The sequence below is a fragment of the Microtus ochrogaster genome, chromosome 21 (genome assembly GCF_000317375.1).
Source record: "Microtus ochrogaster isolate Prairie Vole_2 chromosome 21, MicOch1.0, whole genome shotgun sequence".
In the NCBI taxonomy this organism is placed as follows: domain Eukaryota; kingdom Metazoa; phylum Chordata; class Mammalia; order Rodentia; family Cricetidae; genus Microtus; species Microtus ochrogaster.
This window is the reverse complement of record NC_022022.1, coordinates 25288285-25311352: the sequence shown is the minus strand read 5'-3', so window position 1 is coordinate 25311352 and position 23068 is coordinate 25288285. Positions and strand designations below refer to the sequence as shown.

The 23068-nt window shown below is 43.6% G+C and overlaps 1 protein-coding gene across 1 annotated transcript in view; it reads left to right on the top strand.

Moving 5' to 3' along the window:
• Egf (epidermal growth factor) overlaps positions 1-23068 on the top strand; it is a 74442-nt gene that overhangs the window by 39369 nt on the left and 12005 nt on the right. Inside the window, 9 exon segments of the mRNA XM_005357426.2 lie at positions 131-235; positions 1840-2063; positions 5619-5786; positions 6965-7114; positions 9524-9652; positions 13809-13925; positions 14816-14941; positions 19230-19352; positions 21139-21283. Coding sequence (XP_005357483.2) covers positions 131-235; positions 1840-2063; positions 5619-5786; positions 6965-7114; positions 9524-9652; positions 13809-13925; positions 14816-14941; positions 19230-19352; positions 21139-21283 — 1287 coding nt within the window.

Below are 23068 nucleotides of genomic sequence, written 5' to 3'. Positions count from 1 at the left end.
GAGAGAGAGAGAGAGAGAGAGAGAGAGAGAGAGAGAACATGTTTATGTATCAGTATGAGAAAATTAGTAGTTTTATTTGAAAAGTAATGTTGATATAACACCTCCCCACTTACATTAAATACCTTTTTAGGAAGTCTCTCATTGAAGGGAGCGATTTGAGTGGAAAGTATCGTCAAATAATCATCAAGGAGAACATCTCAAAGCCACGAGGAATAGCTGTGCATCCAAAGGCCAAGTAGGTATTTATGAAAAGAAGGCACCAGATGCTGAGTTTGTGCCCCCGTTCACATCCAAGATGCTGTGACCATGCTCGTCTAAGGTGCTCACTCTAAGATGCTAATGACCATGCTCCATGTCTAAGGTGCTCATGTCTAAGATGCTCATGACCATGCTCATGTCTAAGGTGTTCACATCTAAGATGCTCAAGTTTGTGCTAAGACACAGGGGGTCAGTGTAATCAGAAACCAAGATCTGTGAATTTTGCTCAGATCAGAACCAGCATGATTAACAACACCATCCCTTCCTCAGCTCTCAGTCCTCATTAACCTGTTAGACTTAAGCCCACGAGTCTACTTTCCTTAAAAATCTTATGTTGTTGGAACTGGAGGGATGACTCAGTGGTTAAGTGCACTGGCTGCTCTTCCAGAGGACCCAGCTTTGTTTCCCAGCACCCACACAGCAGCTCAGAGCCATCTGTAACTCCATCCAGGGGATCTGATAACCTTTCTTTGCCTCCACAGGTACCAGTCATGAAATGTATTATAGACATGCCAAAACACTCATATACACACATTTTAAAAAATCCTTTACTAAAAAAAAGATTTAAAAATATGCATTGCTGTTTCTTGAGAAGACAATAAAAGTAGGTGTGTTGACTTATCAACTCTATTTAAAAAAACCTTGGAAGACCTCAAATGATAGGTCATTCCTAGAACCAGATAAGCAAAGATGTGAATTTTGAAAGAGTAGTAGATTCTATGCTACTAACAATGAATTAGCATCACATTCTGGTTTGAGTGTGGAGAGTTAAGGAGAATCAAGAGTTTCTTCAGAATTACTAAAAAGCAAAGAGAGAAATGGGAATTTTATAGTTGTTTCTGAACAATGTGCTAGTAGTAACTGATAATTAATCTGGAGCCAATCAAATAGTTAAAACAACGAGAACACATCTCTCTAGATGTTAAGCGAGCCAACCAGATATTAAACCATATTAATATTTTTTAAGAAATGTGCCTAGTTCATGAAAGTTTAAATTATCTTAATAGGTACAGCACCTTGCATAAATCTAGGAAACAGGTAAACACACTATTCCTTTTATTGTCGTTTATTTTGTGCATAATATAAGAAAGAGCTGCCAAGCTGGGCAGTGGTGGCGCACAGCTTCAATCCCAGCATTTGGAAGGCAGAGGCAGGTAGATCTCTAAGTCTGAGGCCAGCCTGGTCAACAGAGTGAGTTCCAGGACAACCAGGACTACACAGAGAAACACTGTCTTGAAAGGAAAAAAAAAAAGAACCATCAAATTGATTGCATTTTGCTGTTAATACTGTTCATTCAAGTACAAATTTGATTAATAATATTCTATAATATTAAATACCAATTCCTTTTCCATCTAGTGATCTGACCCCATTTTTTGTTCTAGATAAGGATTTTTACAGACAGTTGAGGGTGTTCTTCCTTTTTGCTTTTAATTGTTTAGCATGCTATGCTCCGTTTTCTCCTTGTGTATTGCTTAGTGCACCACTCTTTACACCCTAAAATGATTTATATCGACATTTCAGTGTTGAAAGAATAGAAGAGCTTTTCATGCAAATTTGACTTGTGAGTTTTCTTGATTGAAGGAGACTGTTCTGGACGGACACAGGGATGTATCCGCGGATTGAAAGCTCTTCCCTTCAGGGTTCTGGCCGGCTGCTGATAGCCAGCTCTGATCTCTTGGAGCCCAGTGGAATCACAATTGACTACTTAACAGACACTTTGTATTGGTGCGACACCAAGCAGTCAGTGATTGAAATGGCCAATCTGGATGGTTCCAAACGCCGAAGACTTGCCCAGAATGATGTAGGTGAGACTTTGGGGTGGATGATTCTTTTTGTCTTTCTTTTTATCATTTCTATAGAATTTTTCATTCTATTTTTTTAAATTATGTGCACATATGTATGTGTTTGGGAATGTGTACATGAGTGTAGGTACCCACAAAGGCCGGAAGAGGGTATCAGGTTCCTTGGAGCTGGAGTTACTAGGTGATTGTGAGCCAGTGGATATGGGAACTAGAAACCAAACACAGATTCTCAAGAACAGTACTTTCTCTTGATAGTTGGGCCGTCTCTCCAGACTCTGACCTCTTCATCTTGATTAAATGCTGATGAATGTTAAATCTAGAATATGCTTACATGTGCATATACATTTAGCCAGACTATAGAGATAGATTTCTTCAAGAATTATGAAATAGAAAGATTACCTGAGCACTGGAATAATGAAAAAATTAGTGTTGTATAATCCAAGATGTTTCCAAATAAGAGTGAAAGTCTTATTTTTTCTGAACTTATTTAAGAATAAAAATTATTTTTTTCTGTCTTTTTAACCTGACATTCTATAACTGTGATAATATCATTTTTCAAGAATTAATGAAAATCAGTTGAAAATATGGACAAAGATTAATCAAGGACATTTTCTCCCCTATTGCATTTTCAGATTATTCATAGGAGAGCATACATTTTCATAAATATCTTTAAAATGTTAAGTCAGGGACTTGAGAGATGATTTTAGTGGTTAAGAGCACTTGCTGCTTTTCCAGAGGACCAGGGTTTGGTTCCCAGCAGCCATGTTGAACAGCTCACAACCACCTGTAACTCCAGCTCCAAGGATTTTGATACCCTCCTCTGGCCTCTGCAGGTACCCACATACATCCATACACAGAAATACAAAGAAACACACATGTGCACACTCTCTGTAGCCTATCAAAGAGAAGTACAAATGCAGTGTGCATGGGAAATTCCTCTGGACTTGGGAACTGGGCCATGTGGTAAACAGAGCTACCAGGATAAAGCGACTGAACCTAAACTTGGATTTTCTAAGGATACAGTAAATGTTCTTGAGCAAGAGGCATATGTGACAAGATTGGCATTTCAGGGAAATCATCTAGATGACAGTTCAGTGGTCAGATTGAGGTATAGAGAGAAGGACATCGCTGAACAAGTTACAAGGGATGTCCAGGCATCATTTCACATGGTATTAAAAAGTGAAATAGAAGATTGCAGGATTAAACATTACAAATAAAAATTAGGGAGGGTCTGATAGCAGGTTGGTATAAGGAAAGTGAGAACCTGGAAGTGTTGGAAGAATTTTAGGGCTTTAGACACTGCTTAGAAAGATCAAATATTAGTTTCTTGTAGGAAGGAATTAACAAAATAGTTATTTTGCCAAATCTATTTAGTTTAGAGACAGTAATTTTCTAGATAATATAGCATGAAATCAAGCAAAGAGAAATATTTAAATTGTATATATTTCTACAATTGTTTAAAACAACTATATTCTTCATAAATAATGGTAAGCTTGCATTTATAGTTCAGCCTTGACAGACATTCATTGATTTCTCATAGGGGATGAAGATGTGGAAGTGGCTGATTTGATTTTTTTTAAATACTACCCAATTAAATAAAACTATAACTTCATTATAGAGGTAGATATATGAACATTCCTAACCAGGATGTAAAAGCCTCACATTCTGGATAAAAAAAAATAGTATATAATACTTTATTTTATTTATTTTTGAGACAGAGTCTTATGTATCCCAGGCTGGATTTGAATTATGTAGTGGGAGATGGCCTTGAGCTCTGGCCCTCCTGCCTTCACCTCCAGAGTGCTGAGGTGATAGGCACGTTCCCATACCCAATTTAGGTGGTGCTGGAGATTAAACAGAGTTACAGGACAATAGGAATAGGCGAACTCTTCACCAGCTTCATAGCCTTTTAGTGTATATTTTATAATTTCAAGGGTTATTGCAATCTGAATAGTGTAATTTTCTCTTGAAGAGCAATTGCAAATAATGTGTTTGTCTAGTCATTCTTACTCTAGAGCGCCACCTACTGCAGTACATGTGACGTCGTCTCAATTGACTGTTCAGGATTTTCTTTTTCTTTTAATTTTATATGTATGGGTGTTTTGCCAGCATGTATGCCTCAGGCCCATGGTGGGCCAGAAGAGGGCATTGTATCCTGTGGAACTAGAGTTAAAGACAGTTTGAGGTGCCGTGTTGGTGCTGGGATTCTTATCTAAGTCCTTTGGAAGAGTAGCCAGTGCTTTTGACCACTGAGCCATCTTTTGAGCCCCAACAGTTCAGGATTTTTAATGAAAGGATTGAATGAATTCATCTTTAATTAAAGTGCAATTAGCTGTGGTTGTTTGCCATAGGTAAGGATGATTGTGTTCAATGTGTTTGTTGAAACATAAGAGCTAATTCTAACACATGCTTCAAATGGACAATCTTTAAGGACATTATACTATATGACTAAAAAGACAAATAGCTAGACACTCCTGTTTGCTCATAGTAATTCTGGATTTCTAGAGACTGGTTGCACATCAGTGTGTGCACACTTCCCCTGCTGAACAGTACACGGAGGCTAAGGCGGCAAAGGTTGTGTTGTGTGTCTTCTACCCACAATGAAAGGAGCATCAGTCATGTAAAAGAAACCCCCATGCTGTGCTGATGGTTTTGCTTTCGGACAAAGGACTAGAGATTGAAATGAATGCTAAGGATCCTGGCTGATAGTGGTAAAGCGGAGGACACTATGGCCAAGACAAGTCATTTGAGTTTTCCACCACAAGGGGGAGACATTTCTTTCACTTCTCCAAATTTGTTGACCTGGTGAACGTAAGAGGCATGATGAACGCCTCCAAGGCTTCTGAATGTGGATCTCCTGCACTCTGGTGTCTTGAGACACTGTGTGGTGTTGGCCTGTCCTCAAACCCCTCCTCGCAGCAGTTCCAGAGGCCTGCAGAGGTGGTTTTAGTTGAGGAGCGCTCAGAAGGCAGCCCACTGGATGATCTATAGGAGCTGTGGAATTGGAGGCAACAGATAATAGGTGTTCAAAAAGCTCCTTTCAGAACAGCAGGGAAGAGACAGGCTAATGGGATAAGGGGAGGCGGCCATTGGTACAAAAGGTGGGATGCCAATACGCACGCTAAGCTTGGGGAGGAGGGTAAATATGAAGAGATGGGGTCATTCTTGGCAGTATAGGCCTGGGAGAAGTAAGAAAGGATGATGTGTAAGAAGAGAGAGCAGCCAGGAGACACGAACTCGGGAATGCAGTGAGGAGATGAACTCGGGAATACAGCAATGGAGATGGCAGTTTCAAAAACCACTTGCTCAGTCATGTAAATTATTCTAGTGCTCATGACAGGAACCTGGCCCAAGGAGCAGCAGGAAACACACTCAAGTTCAGTCTGTGGCAGATGGGCACAAAACATTCCACACTGGCCTCCTCCTTGGTGCTGTTAAGACCCTTGTAGGTCAGCAGCCACCTATGATGTAGTGACGTGGTTCTAAGCTTTGTCCCCTTATAAATGCCCCCTGTGAAGAGAACCTCTCTGTACTGAATGGCGTTTCAATTGCTTCCAGGTCACCCCTTTGCTGTAGCCGTGTTTGAGGATCACGTGTGGTTCTCGGATTGGGCTATCCCCTCGGTAATAAGGGTGAACAAGAGGACTGGCCAAAATAGGGTACGTCTCCGAGGCAGCATGCTGAAGCCCTCGTCACTGGTTGTGGTCCACCCATTGGCAAAACCAGGTACACCGGAGCAGTCCCACAGGCCCTCCTGCACCAGAGACTGTGGCCGTGATAACCAATGGTAGCAGGTGGTGGGGGTGGAGGGGATTTTGTGATTTTTCTTTCCATCTGTCTCTATAAATGTTAAATTTTTCTGCAATTTGTGCATTGTTTGAATCAAAACCCAGACAAACTTGGTAGTTTGGTAGTTTGTGCTTCATCCCTGATACGGTGATTTTAGTCATCTAGGCTTTATCCCAGCAGCCACGCCCCGCGCCCTGCTCCATTTTACCTACTTTCTACGTTGCAAAGACTCTGGTTGCAGAAATAAGGATGAGCAATTTAAGGGGGCTGGAGAGATGGCTCAGGGGTTAAGAGCACTGGCTATTTTTTCAGAGGACCCAGGTTCAATTTCCAGCACCCACATGGCAGCTCACTGTCTTCATTTCAGTTCCAAGGGGCCTGATACCCTCACACAGGTATACATGCAGGCAAAACACCAATGCACACAAAAATAAATATTTTTTTAAAAAGGATAAGCAATTTAGATCCTTTTCATAGTAGATAGACAAATGGGTAGGTAGATAGGTAGATATAAATATAGGTAGATATAGATAGATAGATACATAGATAGATATGATAATAGAAATATATTAGATAAATAGATAGATAGATAGATAGATAGATAGATAGATAGATAGATAGATAGATTACCACAAAGTAAACACTCCAGTTGAAAGAAAGTCCCATTTGGAATTTGTAGTATCAAATAGAAATAATTGATATGTTAATAGTTATTGATTCAGGCAACTTAGATTTTTGCGGTGGAAACTTCTACCCGTACGTGGGTTTCCCTCACCCTCACAGGGTGAGCAGCAGCGAGTAACAAGCCAAGGAAGAGTCATTCAGCTCTCTCCAGCAGCTCCTCTTCCTGAAGATCTGAGTTTGACTAGATCATGGGTCAGGAAATAGGAATCACACCTGACTAAGGAGCCTTACAAACTGAACTACCGACTATGCTCAGCAAATAATTCTAAGGTAGCAACATTCTGAGCTGTCTGCCCCCGTGGGAACTCCAGTGAGAGCAGTCTGTGCACACCTTCCCTTTCGAATGGCTGAGTTCTCACCCGGAGATGTCCTTGATTTGCAACATCCTTGACTTCTCCAGACCCATCCACACTCTCTCTGTTCTCTGCTAGGGGCCGATCCCTGCATACACAAAAACGGTGGCTGTGACCATATCTGCCAAGAGAGCTTTGGAACTGCTCAGTGTTTGTGTCGTGAAGGTTTTGTGAAAGCCCAGGATGGGAAGATGTGTCTTGACCAGAAAGGTAGTTAGTTACTGGCTGGTAATGTAGCATACTATGCAGCTGAATTATCCCCCCCTCCCCCGGGCTCCGTGCAGTAGGACATCCATGCTTCTGCTTTTGAAGGTTGCATTGTTTTGTATTATTAAGTGCTCCTTGTCTTCAGAAATGCTGAGTGTGTTTGGGTTTCTTCGTCCCTGCCCCAGTGAGTTTTGTTGCTGTTATTCCTTATTATAGACTAAATTAGACTGACTTCTCATTGAAAAGGATTTAAGTTCCGTATTCTCCCCATTTGTAGTGGACTGTGCTGGGGCTTAGAAATAAATGTCCACATTGTGCCACCTCCCAGCGATGTTTAGAGCCAGTTTCTTTAGAAATGTTATGTTCTTAATTTTAAGGGCTGTGAAAGGCAGTCTCCTTCCCACACTATAGGTCCCAGTAGGAAAACGTGAGTCCTTTAGAGAAATGACTTTAAAGTAGCAAACAGGGACAGGAGGTGCGTACCGAGAAGCGGCAGCTGGGAGAGAGAGGCGAGGGGGTAAGCCCTGATGACGTACGACCTTTCTGCCTTCAGTGCGTGCCCAAACGAGGAATATCTGGAGACATCCTTTGGTATCTTCCTCCCAAAAATGTGCCAAAGATAATTTATATTTTGTTAAGCCTTTTTAGAAGGTGCGTAATTATCTGGTATGCGTGTTATAAATATAAGTTAAGTGACAGGTTGATAACAGTGAGTGGATGGCTCTGTCTGTGGAGTGGAGGTAGATATTGGGGTTTCAGACATTTTTCCTCTATTAATTTGTTGCCTTAGGATAATAGTTTCATGCTTTTTAGATTCAGAACTCCTTTATGCTCTTTAAAAGACTTCTTAAGATCCCCAAAGGGTTTTTATACATATGAATTATATTTATCAGTTCTTAGGATACTGAAAAAAATGTAATCTTAATTCAAATGATATTAAGAGAACTCTAATGTTTCTCAGCATAGTGTAGTTTATGGCAAGGACTAAATATGCATGTTTTCTGACAAAACAGGTAGTGAGAAAGGAGCCATTGTTTTCCATGTCAGTCTTGAAGTCAGCGGCACAGACAGCAGCTGGACCCACGGCCACTTCTCTGTTCTCTTGGTTGACAGTTGAGAAGCACACATGGCCTCTGGGAGACATGTTGAAAAGACAGGGGCAGGGGGATCACTTAATAGCCTATTGAAAGGGGTGCTGTTTAACAGGTTTCAGGGGGAATATTGTTCTTTGGCTGTCAGAACTGCCCGGGCCCTAGTTTCTTAAAACTTACCTGTGATGAGGAGTCCGACACATGAAACAGATACTGCCGGCTGTTTCTTTGGGGAAGCGGCGGGCTTCATGCCATTTGTTTTTGAGGGAAGCCTTGCCGGTTACCCATAGTTTGCCTGTCCATCATCCTTTGAGTGGAGAAAGGGAGGATTTCTGCTCACATCTCAAAAAGGACTTGCATGCTTCTCCAGGCAACTATCATAAGGTCAACAGGACCCGGATAGCCTTTCATGTGTGTGTTACTTATTTTATTATCCAGAGTAGGGAAATTCCAGAGATAATGGCCAAGGGATCTGAACCTTAGCAATGCTCGCTGTGTCTCTTGTTTTCGCTGTGAGGTTACCGAGTGGGTAGTAGAGGCCTCAGCTCCTGGTGAGCATTGGTGTTGTCCCCTTTGCTTGTGCTATGGCACCCCCTCTTCCCCACACCGCCTTGCTGTATTAATAACAGTGTGAGCATGGCGGAGAGAGTGGCTTTCTCCTGTGGCGCAGAGAGTCCTGGTACTGTGGACTCTGTGCAGTGGGACCCAGGGTCCGAGGGGCACAGCTGAGCAAAGTGCTGCCTTGGGGACTCCATGTCCTCCTCCGCGGGAGCAGTGAGCTGTGTGTTACTATAGGCGTTTCATGCACGTTAACTTTAAAGTCTCAGTGAAATCCGGCTAGTGTAAATACAAAAGCAGAACAAAGGAAGGAGCTAATATTAAAGGCAGTTGGGAGCTGGGCGCTGGAGGCACATGCCTTTAATTTCAGCACTCAGAAGGTAGAAGCAGGTCAGGTGGATCTCTGTGAGTTCAAGGCCTTCCTGATCTTCAAAGCAAGATCCAGGACAGACAGGGCTATTACACAAAGAAACCCTGTAGAAAAATCAAAAAACCAAAGAGAAAAGACAGGTCGGGGAGAGATGCTCTCCCAACTCTCTGTTATTGTGGTCTGCGATTCTGAGCTGGTTATATTCAGAAGGAGCTTGGTATGTGAACACTGTTCTTTATCCAAAAGAACCCCATATTTCTCCCCATTGGCTTCACCAAACCCTGCCCACTTCCCTCAATCTTATTATTAAAATGAGTTTGAACTCGTTACCAGTGACTAGCTATCAATGTCAATTCAATCAAACTTTCCTTGAAATCGAAAGGCTTAACTATTGGAGCCTTCGTCCCACAGGTGACAACGCTGAGCTCAGTCACGAGGCAACATCGTTGGACAACATAATTAGGACGGAAGCCCCAGAAGATAACAGTATAGAGTCCCAGCACACCTTAGTGGCCGAAATCATGGTGTCAGGTACGACCTGTGAGTTCCCCCAGACAGCTCTGGTTCTGACAGCTTCCACTCTCTCAATAAGAAGGTCTGTGCTCGTGCTCCCTAATACAGTATTGGCCAAATCTGCTGCAGCCCAACCTCAGACTCGGCTCTTCCTCTTCTGAAAAGTGTGTGCAGCTCTGTTGGCTTAGACTTGGACTGGACATGTTGACAGCCTCAAGGCTGCAATCTTTGAAGTATAACTGGAAACAGAGGTGACAATTAGGACAGAAGAGACAAGTCTTTCCCCACCTATCTCCTATGGACAGTACTTGATCTATCTAGCCATTGTGAAAAGTTGATAGCAATTGATGAGCAGTATTAATTGATTACTTTAATTATTGCCAAGACCCCATGAACAGAAAATGTCAGAATTCCTTGTCTATAGTGCATATCTATCAGGAGAATGTCAATTGTTTTTCAATGTGTAACAACTTTAGGGAACATGAGTCTATTACGTTCTGTGCTCACTCATAAGGCAAGTAGTTTTCGGATGAGCCCTAGAGCTCTACTGTAAACCCACCCTGTGAGACTAGACGTTAATGTCAGATGTCTTCTTTAGCACTTTCTGCTTCATATAGTCAGACAGGGTCTCCTGAATCCATAGCTTGTTCCAGGAAATCCCCTGTCTCCATTTGCCAAGAACTGGGATTATAGGGAGCCTGTCACACCCACCTGCTGTTTACCTGGATGTTGGGGGTCCCAACTTTACCCACTGAGCCGTCTCCTCAGTCCCTTGAGTAATATTTTGTTTCAACACAACATCTGTAGCTTTTAAAAATGTTTGAAAACTCCTGGGTGATGGTGGCGCATGCCTTTAATCCCAACACTGGGGAGGCAGAGACAGGTGGGTCTCTGAGTTCTAGGCCAGCCTAGTCTATGTTCTAAGACTGCCAAGGCTACACAGAAAAAAACCCCATCTCAAAAAGCAAGCCTAAACAAAGTGTTTGAAAGCTCAGTGAGAGGACATTGGATTTGGTCGTCTGCAGAGGAGATGTGCAGGGCACTCCAGGGCTGCATGCTCCAGCAGTGGGGTTTCTGATGATAGGAAGACCTATATTTTTTAGTAACAAGGATAATCAATATGTGAAAACTAAGGCTGAGTTGTATTAATTGGTGACCTGACTAAAGATTCTGAAAATTAGGATGACAAAGGACTGGAGAGAGGACTTGGTTAGTAAAGTGCTTGCACAAGCGTGGGGATCCCGAGGACCCACACTAAACCAGGGCGTGGGAGCTGGCACTTGTCCCTAGTGCTGGGGACATGGATACAGGAAGACCCCTGAGGCCTGCCTGCCAGCCAGCCAGTTTGAATTAGCAAGCTCATGTAGTGAGAGACATTTGCTCAAAAAAAAAAAAAAAAAAAAAAAGAAAAAAAATCAGGTAGAAAATGATTGAGGAAGGAAGTCAGCGTCCTTCTGGCCTCTGCACACATGCACACACGTGAATATGAATACATGCAAACATAGAAAAGTAAATATTTGAATTCTTAAAAAGTAAATATGATCAAATAACCAATTCATGTTGAAATAAGAGGAGTCAGAAAAATGTGTCACACTAGAAGTAGATTTATTTGGCTATTTTTCTGGTCATACACTGTACCAAGTGCTTCGGATACCAGGCCATGTGAAATAATCTCAACCTGCATGGCCACAGCTGAATGTGATAATAAGCTGTCCAGTCACATGAAGCATTATCAATCAATCAGTGAGCTAGAGACCCCGTCCAGACTCACCAGGGACCCATACATGCCCCTAGAGCATATTCTCACATACTTGAGAAAGATTGCCCCCAAAGAGCACGTCGAGGGCTGTGGGGGGCCCAGGAATGGTGCTGCACTCAAACACTGTGAGGACTTATGCCTGTGTTTGACTTTGCATTCGCTTAGTCTTCAGAGATAATGCAGGACAGCAGAGCTTGCGTTTGCATCAGAGATAATGCAGGACAGCAGAGCTTGCGTTTGCATCCTTGCGTTACTGCATTTTTATCACTCAGCAGGACCTGGGTACAAGTTAGGTACTTCTGAGTGAATTTGATTTTTACAGTTCAGCTCCCAGAGCTTCTGGCATTGGGGGCTTTGTTCCTTAAGTGCTGGTGCTCACTCTGGGCTACACCTTCAGCCCTGATTATTAAGCTATCACTAGGCCTTTTTAATTATTAAAATGTTTTAATTATTTATGTGTACGACTGTATTTCCACATGTATGTCTGTGCACCACATGGGTGCCTGGTCCCGTCAGATTCTCTGAGACTACTGTTACAGATGTCTGTGCACAGCCATATGGGTGCAGCAATCAAACCGTGGTCCCCTGGAAGAGCAGCAAGTGTTCTTAGCCACTGAACCAAGTCTGCAACCCTGACTATGCCCTTCCTTATCATCTTTATTTAGATATGTGTAGTAAATTTTAATTTGCAGAGAATTTTTTGAAACAATCACTTTTTCCTTGGATTTCTACAACACGTACGGAAAGCAGCAACCATTGCAGAAATCCCTGTTCATAGTGTAGAGAGGACGGTTGAGCATTGCCACTGTGTCTACAGCTAGCCTGTCACAGAAAGAACTCTGGTTGTAGCCCGTGCCTCCTACTGTGTGTCTGTTGCTTTCCATCATGCAAAATGACTCAAGGTTTGCAAAAGTCCTGAGTTATTTTCTAGTTTAGGAGCTTTTACAGTGGTTTCAAATGCCTGGTGTGATTTGGATCCTGTCCACTCAGCAGCCTTCTGATTTGGGAACTAAATATTTGAATGCACCCATCTTGAGTTGTGAGTGACAGGGAGTCACCAAGCAAGCATGAAAGGCATGTGTTCACACAAAAGAAATGAGCAGCGAAGCATATGAAACACAAACACACCATTACCCCAGTGTCTGTCGTCACATGGGACCCAAATCCAGCTTAGAACATTTAACCTTTGATTCCCAAATGGGCTCAGAAGGCTTCATTTTATCTCCCTGTACACTGCGAACAAACTGACCAGTGACCAGAGAGGTGATGGTTCACAGACTGCTGTGGTATGTCAGCTACTCCAACTCCAAAAAGGAGGTGGTGGGTGGCATTTGGGGGAATGATTATAAGCACAAGTGGTTAAAGCAGAAAGGCAAGAAACAAAGAAAAACTTACTCATATCTGCGGCTTGATATGTACCTCTGTCCCCCCCGGGGGCATTTGCATTGCAGTGGGGTATGAAATGAAATGATCCCTGTACAGCATTTGACTTGTATGCTTCGTGACTTTGAGAAGTTGCCAGGAGGCTTACAAGTCAGTGCATAAATCTTGATAATAAGCACACTCTGAGACATATATCCTACTCGATATGAAACATGATATTAGTAAAATAATAATAAGTCTTTCTCTGAGTCAATCTCCTTGTCATAAACAGATCTGCTCGCTACATGCAAGTCTGTGTTTCTGGAGAAGAATAGGTGGGCCTTTCGGATGTCACAATGGTTAGGAATTTTAAGTAAAATCTTCTTAAAATTGGAGTCTGTTTTAAGCATTGCTAGTAGTTTAAATGTGCAGATGCTGTAAACTAATTATAAACAAGTCCACAGAGAACTCTCCGAACACCAGATGACTTTTTTAAGACTGAGGTCTAGCTCAGCCTCTGGGAGAGAGAGGCAGGAGCATCTCATGTTAGGGCCAGTCTTGGCTGTTTGCTGTCACTGCTACCTGGTAGAAAAGGATGGCTCAGTGGTTACAGGCACTGGCTGCTCTTCCAAAGGTCCTGAGTTCAATTCCCAGCAGTCACATGGTGGCTCACAACCATCTGTAATGAGATCTGGTGCCCTCTTCTGGCATGCAGGCATACATGGAGGCAGAACACTGTATATATAATAAATAAAATCTTTAAAAAAAAATTGAGAAAGCCAGAGCAGCAACCAAACCACAATCAACAAACCAAAGCAATGCAAAACTAACAAGCACACAAAACATACAGCTGAAGTTTGGGCTCCATGGAAGCAGTGAGATGTATCTTCCGCATCTAGTAAAACAGACATGGAGGACAGGTCTAACCAGTTCTTTCTGTTTGGAGGCTAGCTCATACTTGAACTGCAGGAAGGCCATGTGGGGATGTTCTGTCCAGCACGCTGAGGTCCACTGTCTTCTCTGAAGACTGGAAATAATTGCGTGGGGTTTTTGTGTTTGCAGATCAAGATGACTGTGGCCCTGGGGCATGTGACAGGCATGCTCGCTGTGTCTCAGAGGGAGAGACTGCTGCGTGTCAGTGTTTGGAAGGCTTTGCTGGGCCTGGAAACGTGTGTTCCGGTAAGAGCAAAGGCCGAATACCCAAATTTGAAAAATCATGAACCAGAAGCATTCTTTTTGCATTTACTGACTTAAAAATCTCCAGGATTTAAGAAATTTGGAGGCTTAAATAAATTATTTGATGTTAGAAAAGAAGTATTGTATGTACAGAAAATGAGCCTATTTACATATACCACTGCCTCATAGTATACTGATGCTATACTAAAATTATGCAAAAAATGAAGTTGTCATTAAGAGAAGCATGAATTTGAGCTCAAGTCATGCTTACAAATTCACAAAATAGAACATTTTCTTCATAAAATGCTAACATATATGTTTTAGCAAAATAAGTAGATTGTGATGGATAGATTTCGATTTTATATTGATAGCCTCATTGGTTAATTCTGGGAAAATGTCAGTCCTTGTCATCGGAAACACTGGCAGAACATAATTTACTCAGAAGGACTTAGCTATTTGGACAGGTGAGAACTTCATAAGAATTAATTAGAAAATTAAATTCAAGTCTAAAATGTCGATTTATTCATTAATAGCTCCTGTTAGCAGCCGAGTGATTGACTGTACAAAGGCTTAGTCTTCCTTATAGTCCCGATGCTAATTTCCAGGATTGCCTACCCCAGTGCTTCTCACCCTTCCTAATGCTGTGAGCCTTGAATGCAGTTCTTCATGTTGTGGTGACCCCCAACCACAAAATTATTTCATTGCCACTTCATCGCTAATTTTGCTACTGCTATGAACCCTAATGTAAATATCCAATATGCAGGATATCTGAATCCTAATGTAAATATCCAATATGCAGGATATCTGAAATGCAACCTCTGTGGGGGTCATGACCCACGGGTTGAAAACCATTGCTGGCCTAAACATTTTCCGTGTACACAATCTGCCCACAGATATAGACGAGTGTGCGCTGGGCAGCGCGAGGTGTCCCACCACTTCCTCCGAGTGCATCAACACGGAGGGCAGCTACGCCTGCAGGTGCTCAGAAGGCTATGAAGGAGATGGAATCAACTGTCTTGGTGAGCGCACGCAGGTGCCAGAGGGCAAGGCGGGGGAAGAGGCAAGCTAAGGAGATTCATCAAAAGTTGTGGTTGCTGTGGGCCAAGACAAGGCGGGATGTGATCGGAGAGAGACACATGTCAAGCGAGAAGAAACGAGAAGTCGTGTGACCTGTTCAGACAGATGCAGTTTAGGGCTCAGTCAACAGTCTCTTGGCCACAAGGCACAAGCCGCCGAGGAGATTGTCTACCTCTTTTTCTTTTTAGTTCCTTCCCTGGGGTTTGAGTGATGGCGGTTTATCAGGGCTCAGTGCTGTAAGCCTTCAGTGGGTAGCTGGGCAGCATCTCCTTGTGACTGAGCGTAGCAACCGGACGGCGGTGATGTGCAGAGCTGATGTGCAGAGCTGGTGTGGGTGTGTTGGGAGCATGAAGGAATGGACAGGCGGCTCCAAGGCGGGCGTCATGAGACGAGAGCTTCCAGCACTGACATCTCGCTGCAAGTACAGAATGATTGAAGGCCCTTTCATAAATCGCTCTCCTCTGCCAGGGCCTGGGTGGGGCTGTGGGCTGGGAGTTCACTCTCTGGATGGCTTCTGCTGCCCCAGGTGTCAGCGTCACTGCACAAGTGGAGGCCTGCCCTAGGCCACCCTCACCTAGTGCGGTGCTTAGCCACTTTCTCAGGACTTCCTGGCTCCTCTTCTGGGCTTTTTTGTTCCTCCTTCTGGAAACAAACCGTGAAGGGCAGATGCCCTGATAAGAAACTCCACTGGCGGTGTTTTCTCTCACATGTGAAGGTCATGACTGTCCATTTGTGGATCTGGATGGCTTAGGCTAAACTTTATCAGATTAGCTCTGTGCAGTCCCCAGACATCTGAAAACCCACTTTTAAGCACACATTTGGCAGTCAGTCAGGAAAATGTCACTGCTCTAATTAAGCAGGCTCACAGATATTTTGGGCAAACAGACATCATATTTCATTTCTTTTGAAGAAAAAAGGAGGTATATTTTCACAGAGACTTAAACTCTAGATTCCCACTCTCACTTACCTGCCTCCTATCAAATATGCCAAAGGGTGTCATGGCCTTGCCTTGCCTGGCTCCATGGGGATCCTCAGGACCATGGAAGCCATGGTATGTTTGTGTTTTCTACCATTGTACCTCGATATGTGTTTCTCTCTGTGTGCACGTGTGTGTGTGTGTGTGTGTGTGTGTGTGTGTATTTGATAAGTATGTGTCTTAATTAGGGTTATTATTGTTGTGATGAAACACCATGACAAAGCAACTTGGAAAGGAAAGGGTTGAGTTCAGTTTTCACTTCCAGATAAGTCCATCACTGAGGGAAGTCAGGGCAGGAACCCAAACAAGCAGGAATCTGGAGGCAGGAGCTGATGCAGAAGCCATGCAGGGGTGCTGTTTGCTGGCTTACTCCCCATGACTTGCCCAGCCTCTTTTCTTAACCCAGGACCGCCCTCTCACATCAATCAACTAAGAAAATGCTCCACGGGCTTGCCTACAGCCCAGTCTTAGGGAGGCATTTTCTCAGCTGGGGCTCCCTCCTCTCACGTGACTCTTGCCTCTGTCAAGTTGACATAAAGTGTCCAGCACAGCAGGTGACAGGCTTCAAGCCAGGCTTGGAACATACATTCTATAAAAAAAATGTTGATGGGCAGCTATGATGGCTTGGTGGGTGTAGGTACTTGCTGCCAAGCCCAGCAGCCTGAGTTCAATCCCTGGGACCAACATAAAGATGGAAAAGAACCAACTGCCAGCTGTCCTTTGACCTCCACACAAATAAATAAATTTTGCACACACACACAAATAAATAATTTTTTTAAAAAAAAGAGTTTCAACAGTGCATGATTTTGCTTTGGGAAGAGTGAGCTCTATCAAATTGAGAGAGGATTTCTAACTTGAGATTACAACAGGAATTCTGATTTTGTTTGTTTGTTTACATCAATTTGAGGGCTGGAGGCATGGCTCAGTTACAGTACTTGTATGGCGTTCATGAGGCCAGAGGTTCAATCTCATAACTTTCGGAGAAAGAGAGAATTCAAAACCACAGGAAACATAGAACAGAAGTTAGTCTGATCTATTCAGGATAGTAATTCCAAGTCGGTAGTCTCCATTACGAGCAAAGGCAATAGAACTATGAAGAACATCAAGATTGGGAAGCCAGTTCTTACTTGCCAACAGACCATGATCTAAAAGAAACTCAGCTTTGATAAGAGACAAAGACAGATGCACGGCATAAGAGAAGCAGAAACACAATGAAGCTGGGAACTGGGAGGGGTATCTGCTTGAGGTCTCCGGCAAGATTTCCTGAAGGAAGTGTCCTCTTGGAGGGACTTGTGGAGGAGGTGAGTATGAATTAAGCAGAAGTGTGAAGGGGTGGGAAGTGTCCAGGTGTGAATGAACCCTGTATCTGGGAAGTGGGAACTAGCGCAGGGGTGGGAAGTGTCCAGGTGTGAATGAACCATGTATCTAGGAAGTGGGAACTAGCACTAAGTCTGGATTGGGTGTGCGAGTGTGAACATTGGAGCAGCACAGGACACAGACAGGTGGGGGGGGGGGGTTCGGGTCACGGACACTTGCTTCCCTGTGGCTGTTAGAGGCAGCAGCCCCACATGCAGGGTCTGACTGGCGCAGCTATGGCGAATGAGCCATTTCTGGCTTACAGAGCCACCTTCTCACTGTGGCCTTACGGTGCAGAAATCCCGGTGCTCCTCCTTCTGTGAAAGACCCCAGTCCAACAGGACGCCCTCCTTCTGTTCTTGTTGAACCTTAGGTAGCTTCTTACAAAGCCTGTCCTGGATGCAGTCACTGGGAGCTAGGTTGTCAGGGTATGACTATATGGAGAGGCGTTTCAGGTTCTATCAGCAGGCTCTGAGAGGCAGCTGGCATAGCTTTTACTTCCCTGCACAGCCCTTTCTTAAGCTTTCTAGCTGCTATTTTAGGAAAATTAAAGGGAAGTGGGTGATATTAATTTTAATAGTGCATTTTATGTGCTCTACCATATCTAAAATATTAATATTTTACTATGGAATCAGTATTTTAGATGCTTGTACTTTAACTTGCATTCGAAGTCTTAAAACTATGTATTCTTTTGTTTTTCAAGACAGGGTTTCTCTGTGTAACAGTCCTAGCTGTCCTGGAACTAGCTCTTGTAGACCAGGCTGGCCTCGAACTCACAGAGATCCGCCTGCCTCTGCCTCCCGAGTGCTGGGATTAAAGGGCTGCGCCATCAGTGCCCGGCCGGTGTGTATTTTAAACTAACAGCACAGTGTGGACTGGAGGACCAGATGGATTTAGAGAGCCAGTACTCCCACAGGAAAGGTCTTGCTGTGCTGGGCAGCACCGCTGTAGGTGGCAGGAAAGCCTCTGGCACGTCCCTAAAGTGGCACAGCTGTGAGCTCATGGCTGTGTGATCTAAGGAGCAGGTGAGGCTCTTGTGTTTGCGAGTGGCCTGGGGGAGAGATGGGATGCTGGAAGACACTGAGGCAGCTCTGTTGTAAAACAGCAGGAGCGGGACCAGCCATGCAGCGGGTGAGGGACAAACACACCGTGCAGGCAGAGCTTACTTGGGAGTTTTATTGAGATAAAGGGAGTGGGAGAACAGAGAGAGAGATACAGAGAGAAGGAGGAAGAGGAAGAAGAGGCAAAGACCAGCCTGCCTCTTCAAAAGAGCAGTGGGAAAGAGAGATGGGGAGTGGGCCGAACTTGTCTCTTAAAGGGACCTTTTGCATCTGCATACTTAAGTAGTGACATAGCAACCATAGGCCCCTGGGCTGGCCAGGGTACTGCCTGAGTGCGTCCTGCCAGGTGGCAAGGGCCAGCATAGTGCTTAAATTCTGACAAGTTCTTCTTATAGTAATTTACCGCAGACATAGGGAGGCCTAGCTGAGAACGCGGGCTGCAGGTCTAAAGGGGAGCTGATTCATACTTGTGCTTAGGAAAGCGTTGTATTTGATATGTCATTTATGCAGATGGATGAGCATATAGTTGCAAAAATGAAGTCTGAGTTTTAGGACATGACATGCTGTTTGCTGGAGATGCTCTACTGATCTCTGGCCTGGACAAGTCATTCCTTTTAAGAGGGACGGAAATTGTATCAGGAGCCTCGAATTCCTGAATAGGTGTGCAGCCGTGGGCGCAGTGATCTTCATTTCCAGCACTCATGCCCTAAAATGCATAGGGCCCTGGAATATGAGGCACCACACAGTGAAGAAACCCCTCCTAGACTCACTCTGTGGTTCCACAGCCCTGCTCCCTTTTCTGAATTCCCTTTCTCTTCTCCCTTATTCCTCCGGCAGATATTGATGAATGCCAGCAGGGGGCGCACAGCTGCGGCGAGAATGCCAAGTGCACCAACACGGAGGGAGGCTACAACTGCACTTGCATGGGCCGCCCATCTGCACCTGGACTGGCTTGCCCTGGTAGGTGGATGGATGGTCCAGGTCAACCGGGAGGAACTTGGTCCAGAAAATCCTGATTGCCTTGGGGATTCTAGAAATCACTGTTTAATCAGGGCTGGAGAGCCTGATTCCATCGAGAGTTTGGTGCTGGGCCCCAAAACTTGAGATGGATGTTAACTTCATAGCATCTGTAGTAAACTTTTATTATTATTATTATTATTATTATTATTATTATTATTATTATTATTATCATCATCATCATCATCATCATCATCATCATCATTATTATTCACAGTTCAGTAAAGATAGTTCTCCATAACTCTGTGGCTACTCTCCCATTGGTTGGTTGTTTTCAGGGACCGTGGGAAAAACTTTGCAGGACTAGGCAAGTCAAAACTAGATCTGGGCTTGTAATAGCATATTTTGTTTATTTTAGTACATACAAATGTTAGGACTTTCAGAGCTAACCTGTATAAAATTTTACATCTACTTGAATTTTGGTACTAAGTCTTAAAAGTCTGGTATGTGTTTTATACACACAGCACGCCTCAGTATGGACTAAGAGCCATGGCACCATTGGTACCATGGCACCATGTGTTGCCCAGCATAGGGCAACTTTTCAGTGGTGGGGCAGTAACCAGAGAAGAGTCACTTTCAAGGATTTTTGTTTCTTTATTCTTTGTTTCTCAAGACAGGGCTTTTCTGTATAACAGCCCAGGCTGTCCCAGAACTCGCTTTGTAGACCAGGCTGGTCTCGAACTCAAAGAGCTCCACGTGCCTCTGCCTCCCCAGTGCAGGATTAAAAGCATGCACCAAGGATTTTTCAAGGATTACTTTCAAGAATTGCTTTTTAAAGCCAGTGTCTCTTGATGTGAATTAGCAACCCGACCAGCTTTTGTTTCTTTAAAACGGTCACCACTGGGCCTGGAGAGATGGCTCAGAAGTTAAGAGCATTGCCTGCTCTTCCAAAGGTCCTGAGTTCAATTCCCAGCAACCACATGGTGGCTCACAGCCATCTGTGGTGAGGTCTGGTGCCCTCTTCTGGCCTTCAGGCATATACACAAGACAACATTGTATGCATAATAAATAAATAATTTTTTTAAAAAAACGGTCACCACTATTCCACTTCATAAACCATGCCATCTGCGTCCCACAAAGAAGCTGGTTCCCCAAGGCTCTGGCAGCCAGGGCAGGGCTCTTGCCCTCTCAGCTCTGCATAGAAGTTCTTACTTGCCTGGGTTCTGGATTTTATAGTGACTTGGTTTTTTCTCAAATTATTTCCTCCATTGAAAGGGTATTGAAGGTAGGTATTGACTGGTGCCTACAGTCCCCGTAGTTGGAGGCTGAGGCAGGGGGATTTCCACGAGTTTGAAGACAACCTGAGTCACTGAGAGACCCTGCCCCACTCAAAAAAAAAAAAAAAGAAAAAGACAAAGAAGGAAAGAAAAAATACTGGAATACTTATTGCATACCCAATGCCTTCCCTTTAAGAAGTAGGAAGCGATTCAAAACCAGGAGGCTTTGCCTCTTAGTCTTCCTCTGTTACTATAGCATTTCCTTCTCATCAGCTGCTGTAGTCTGTGTCTGACAGGGTCCCCAGATCATTTCAGATTGAGGATTGCCCCTCCTTTCTTTGTCTCTAGTATACTTTGTATCTGATGGCCCAAATCCAGAGAAAGAGGGGCTTAGCTTCTCAATTGCTGACACAAGGCTTGGTAAGGAAAGGTGGGGCTTATGATTCCTGATATTTTCATCGTAAGCTGTTCACAGAAACTCAAAATAAAAGTCATGTTTTTGACTGTTCCAGGCTCTACTTCACCTCCTATCCTTGGGAAAGATGATCGCCATTTGGTCAGAAATAGCAACTCAGAATGTCCGCCATCACATGACGGGTTCTGCCTGCATGGTGGTGTGTGTATGTATGTTGAAGCAGTGGACAGCTACGCGTGCAAGTAAGTCAAGAGTCTTCAGTGGCACAAGAGAATTTTGTCATCTATGACGTTTAGGAAGTCTGTAAAATGTGTACAGTGGAGACCTTTTTGTCGGAGGTGGTGGCTTTCTTTTACTTAAGTAACTTGATGGCATAGTATGGAGATTCAGTCCTCATTCAACAGGAAGAAGGCAGATTTGGAGGAGATTTACTAAAAGCAATTTAGTTTCAGCTGGATTCTAGATTTATAAAAATGTCTCAGCACTGCTCATACTGGATTTACTTCCTCTAGTGTCTAAAGTGTTAAAAAGTTTTTTTCTGTCACATAGTCCAGTTCTCATTGTTGTCTTAGTAGCAGCAGCAAGGGATGAATCAGCTGCCGTTTGTCCCTTTTAGCTCCCCTGAGTAATATGGCAGACCAAGATTTGACCTGAAGAGATTCCAAAGACTTGAAACTCTGAGACCCTCCCATGGAGCTCACACAGAGGGCCTTTCCTGTGTAGTAAAAGTCACATGGGTTGGGGGGCTTTGGAGAACGGTGAATGGGCAAAGGAAGGGAGCCCAATTCAGATCTCTGTACCATGTAAAAAGGCTGGGGTGGGGGCAGACAGCAGGGTCCCTGGTGGTTGCTGGATCAGTGAATTCACTGAGAGACCGTGTCTCTAAACAGAGATGGAAGGTCTGGACAGGTTCATTGGGTAAATACTCTCCCTACCAAACCCAGACCTGAGTTCAGTCCCCGAGAACCACATAGTGGAAGGAGAGGACCATGCTCATGGACCATGCTCATGCAGGCTGTCCTCTGACTTGCACACATGCTCAGTGTGGCATCTCTGCAGCCATGCACAAACAGACACATACACACATAGACACAGACACACACAGACATGCGCACACAGACACATACACACATATACACACATACGTATACATACACACATAGACACAGACACACACAGAAATGCACACACAGACACATACACACATATACACACCTACGTATACATACACACACATATACACAGACACACAGACATGCACACACAGACACATACACACATATACACACCTACTTATACATACACACATATACACAGACACACACAGACATGCGCACATAGACACATACACACATATATACACACATACGTATACATACACACATATACACAGACACATACACACATATACACACATACGTATACATACACACATATGGACAGACACACACAGACATGCGCACATAGACACATACACACATATATACCCATGCACCCATACACCCATGTACCCAGACACACATACATACATACACACATACACATATATACACACACACACAAACATACACCCATGTACCTATACACACATACACCCATCATAGACACTCACACATACATTCATCACAATACACACACACAATAATTTTTAAGAAGTGGAGAGCAAAGGGGGAAGACATTGGTGTCTATTTTTGGTCTCCATGTGCATCTGCACGCCCACCTACATACACATATCCACACATACAGAAATCCAAATATGCAGTACCTAATTCAGTACTGAATTTAACTTTTAATGAATTTTACATGTTCAAAGCAATGTGAGGGAATGATTATATATGTAAAATACATAGTCTCTCATGTGGTATCCTCCTGTGATCCTCCTGAGTAGATATTATGGGATTAAACAATTCTGTATTTTTTGTTAATAATAATGGAAAAAGTCTAAATTATTGGGAAAAAGAAGACTCTATATGCTTTGACTGAGTGTATTTATTTTTATTTTTTTATTGAAAAAAAATTTCTGCCTC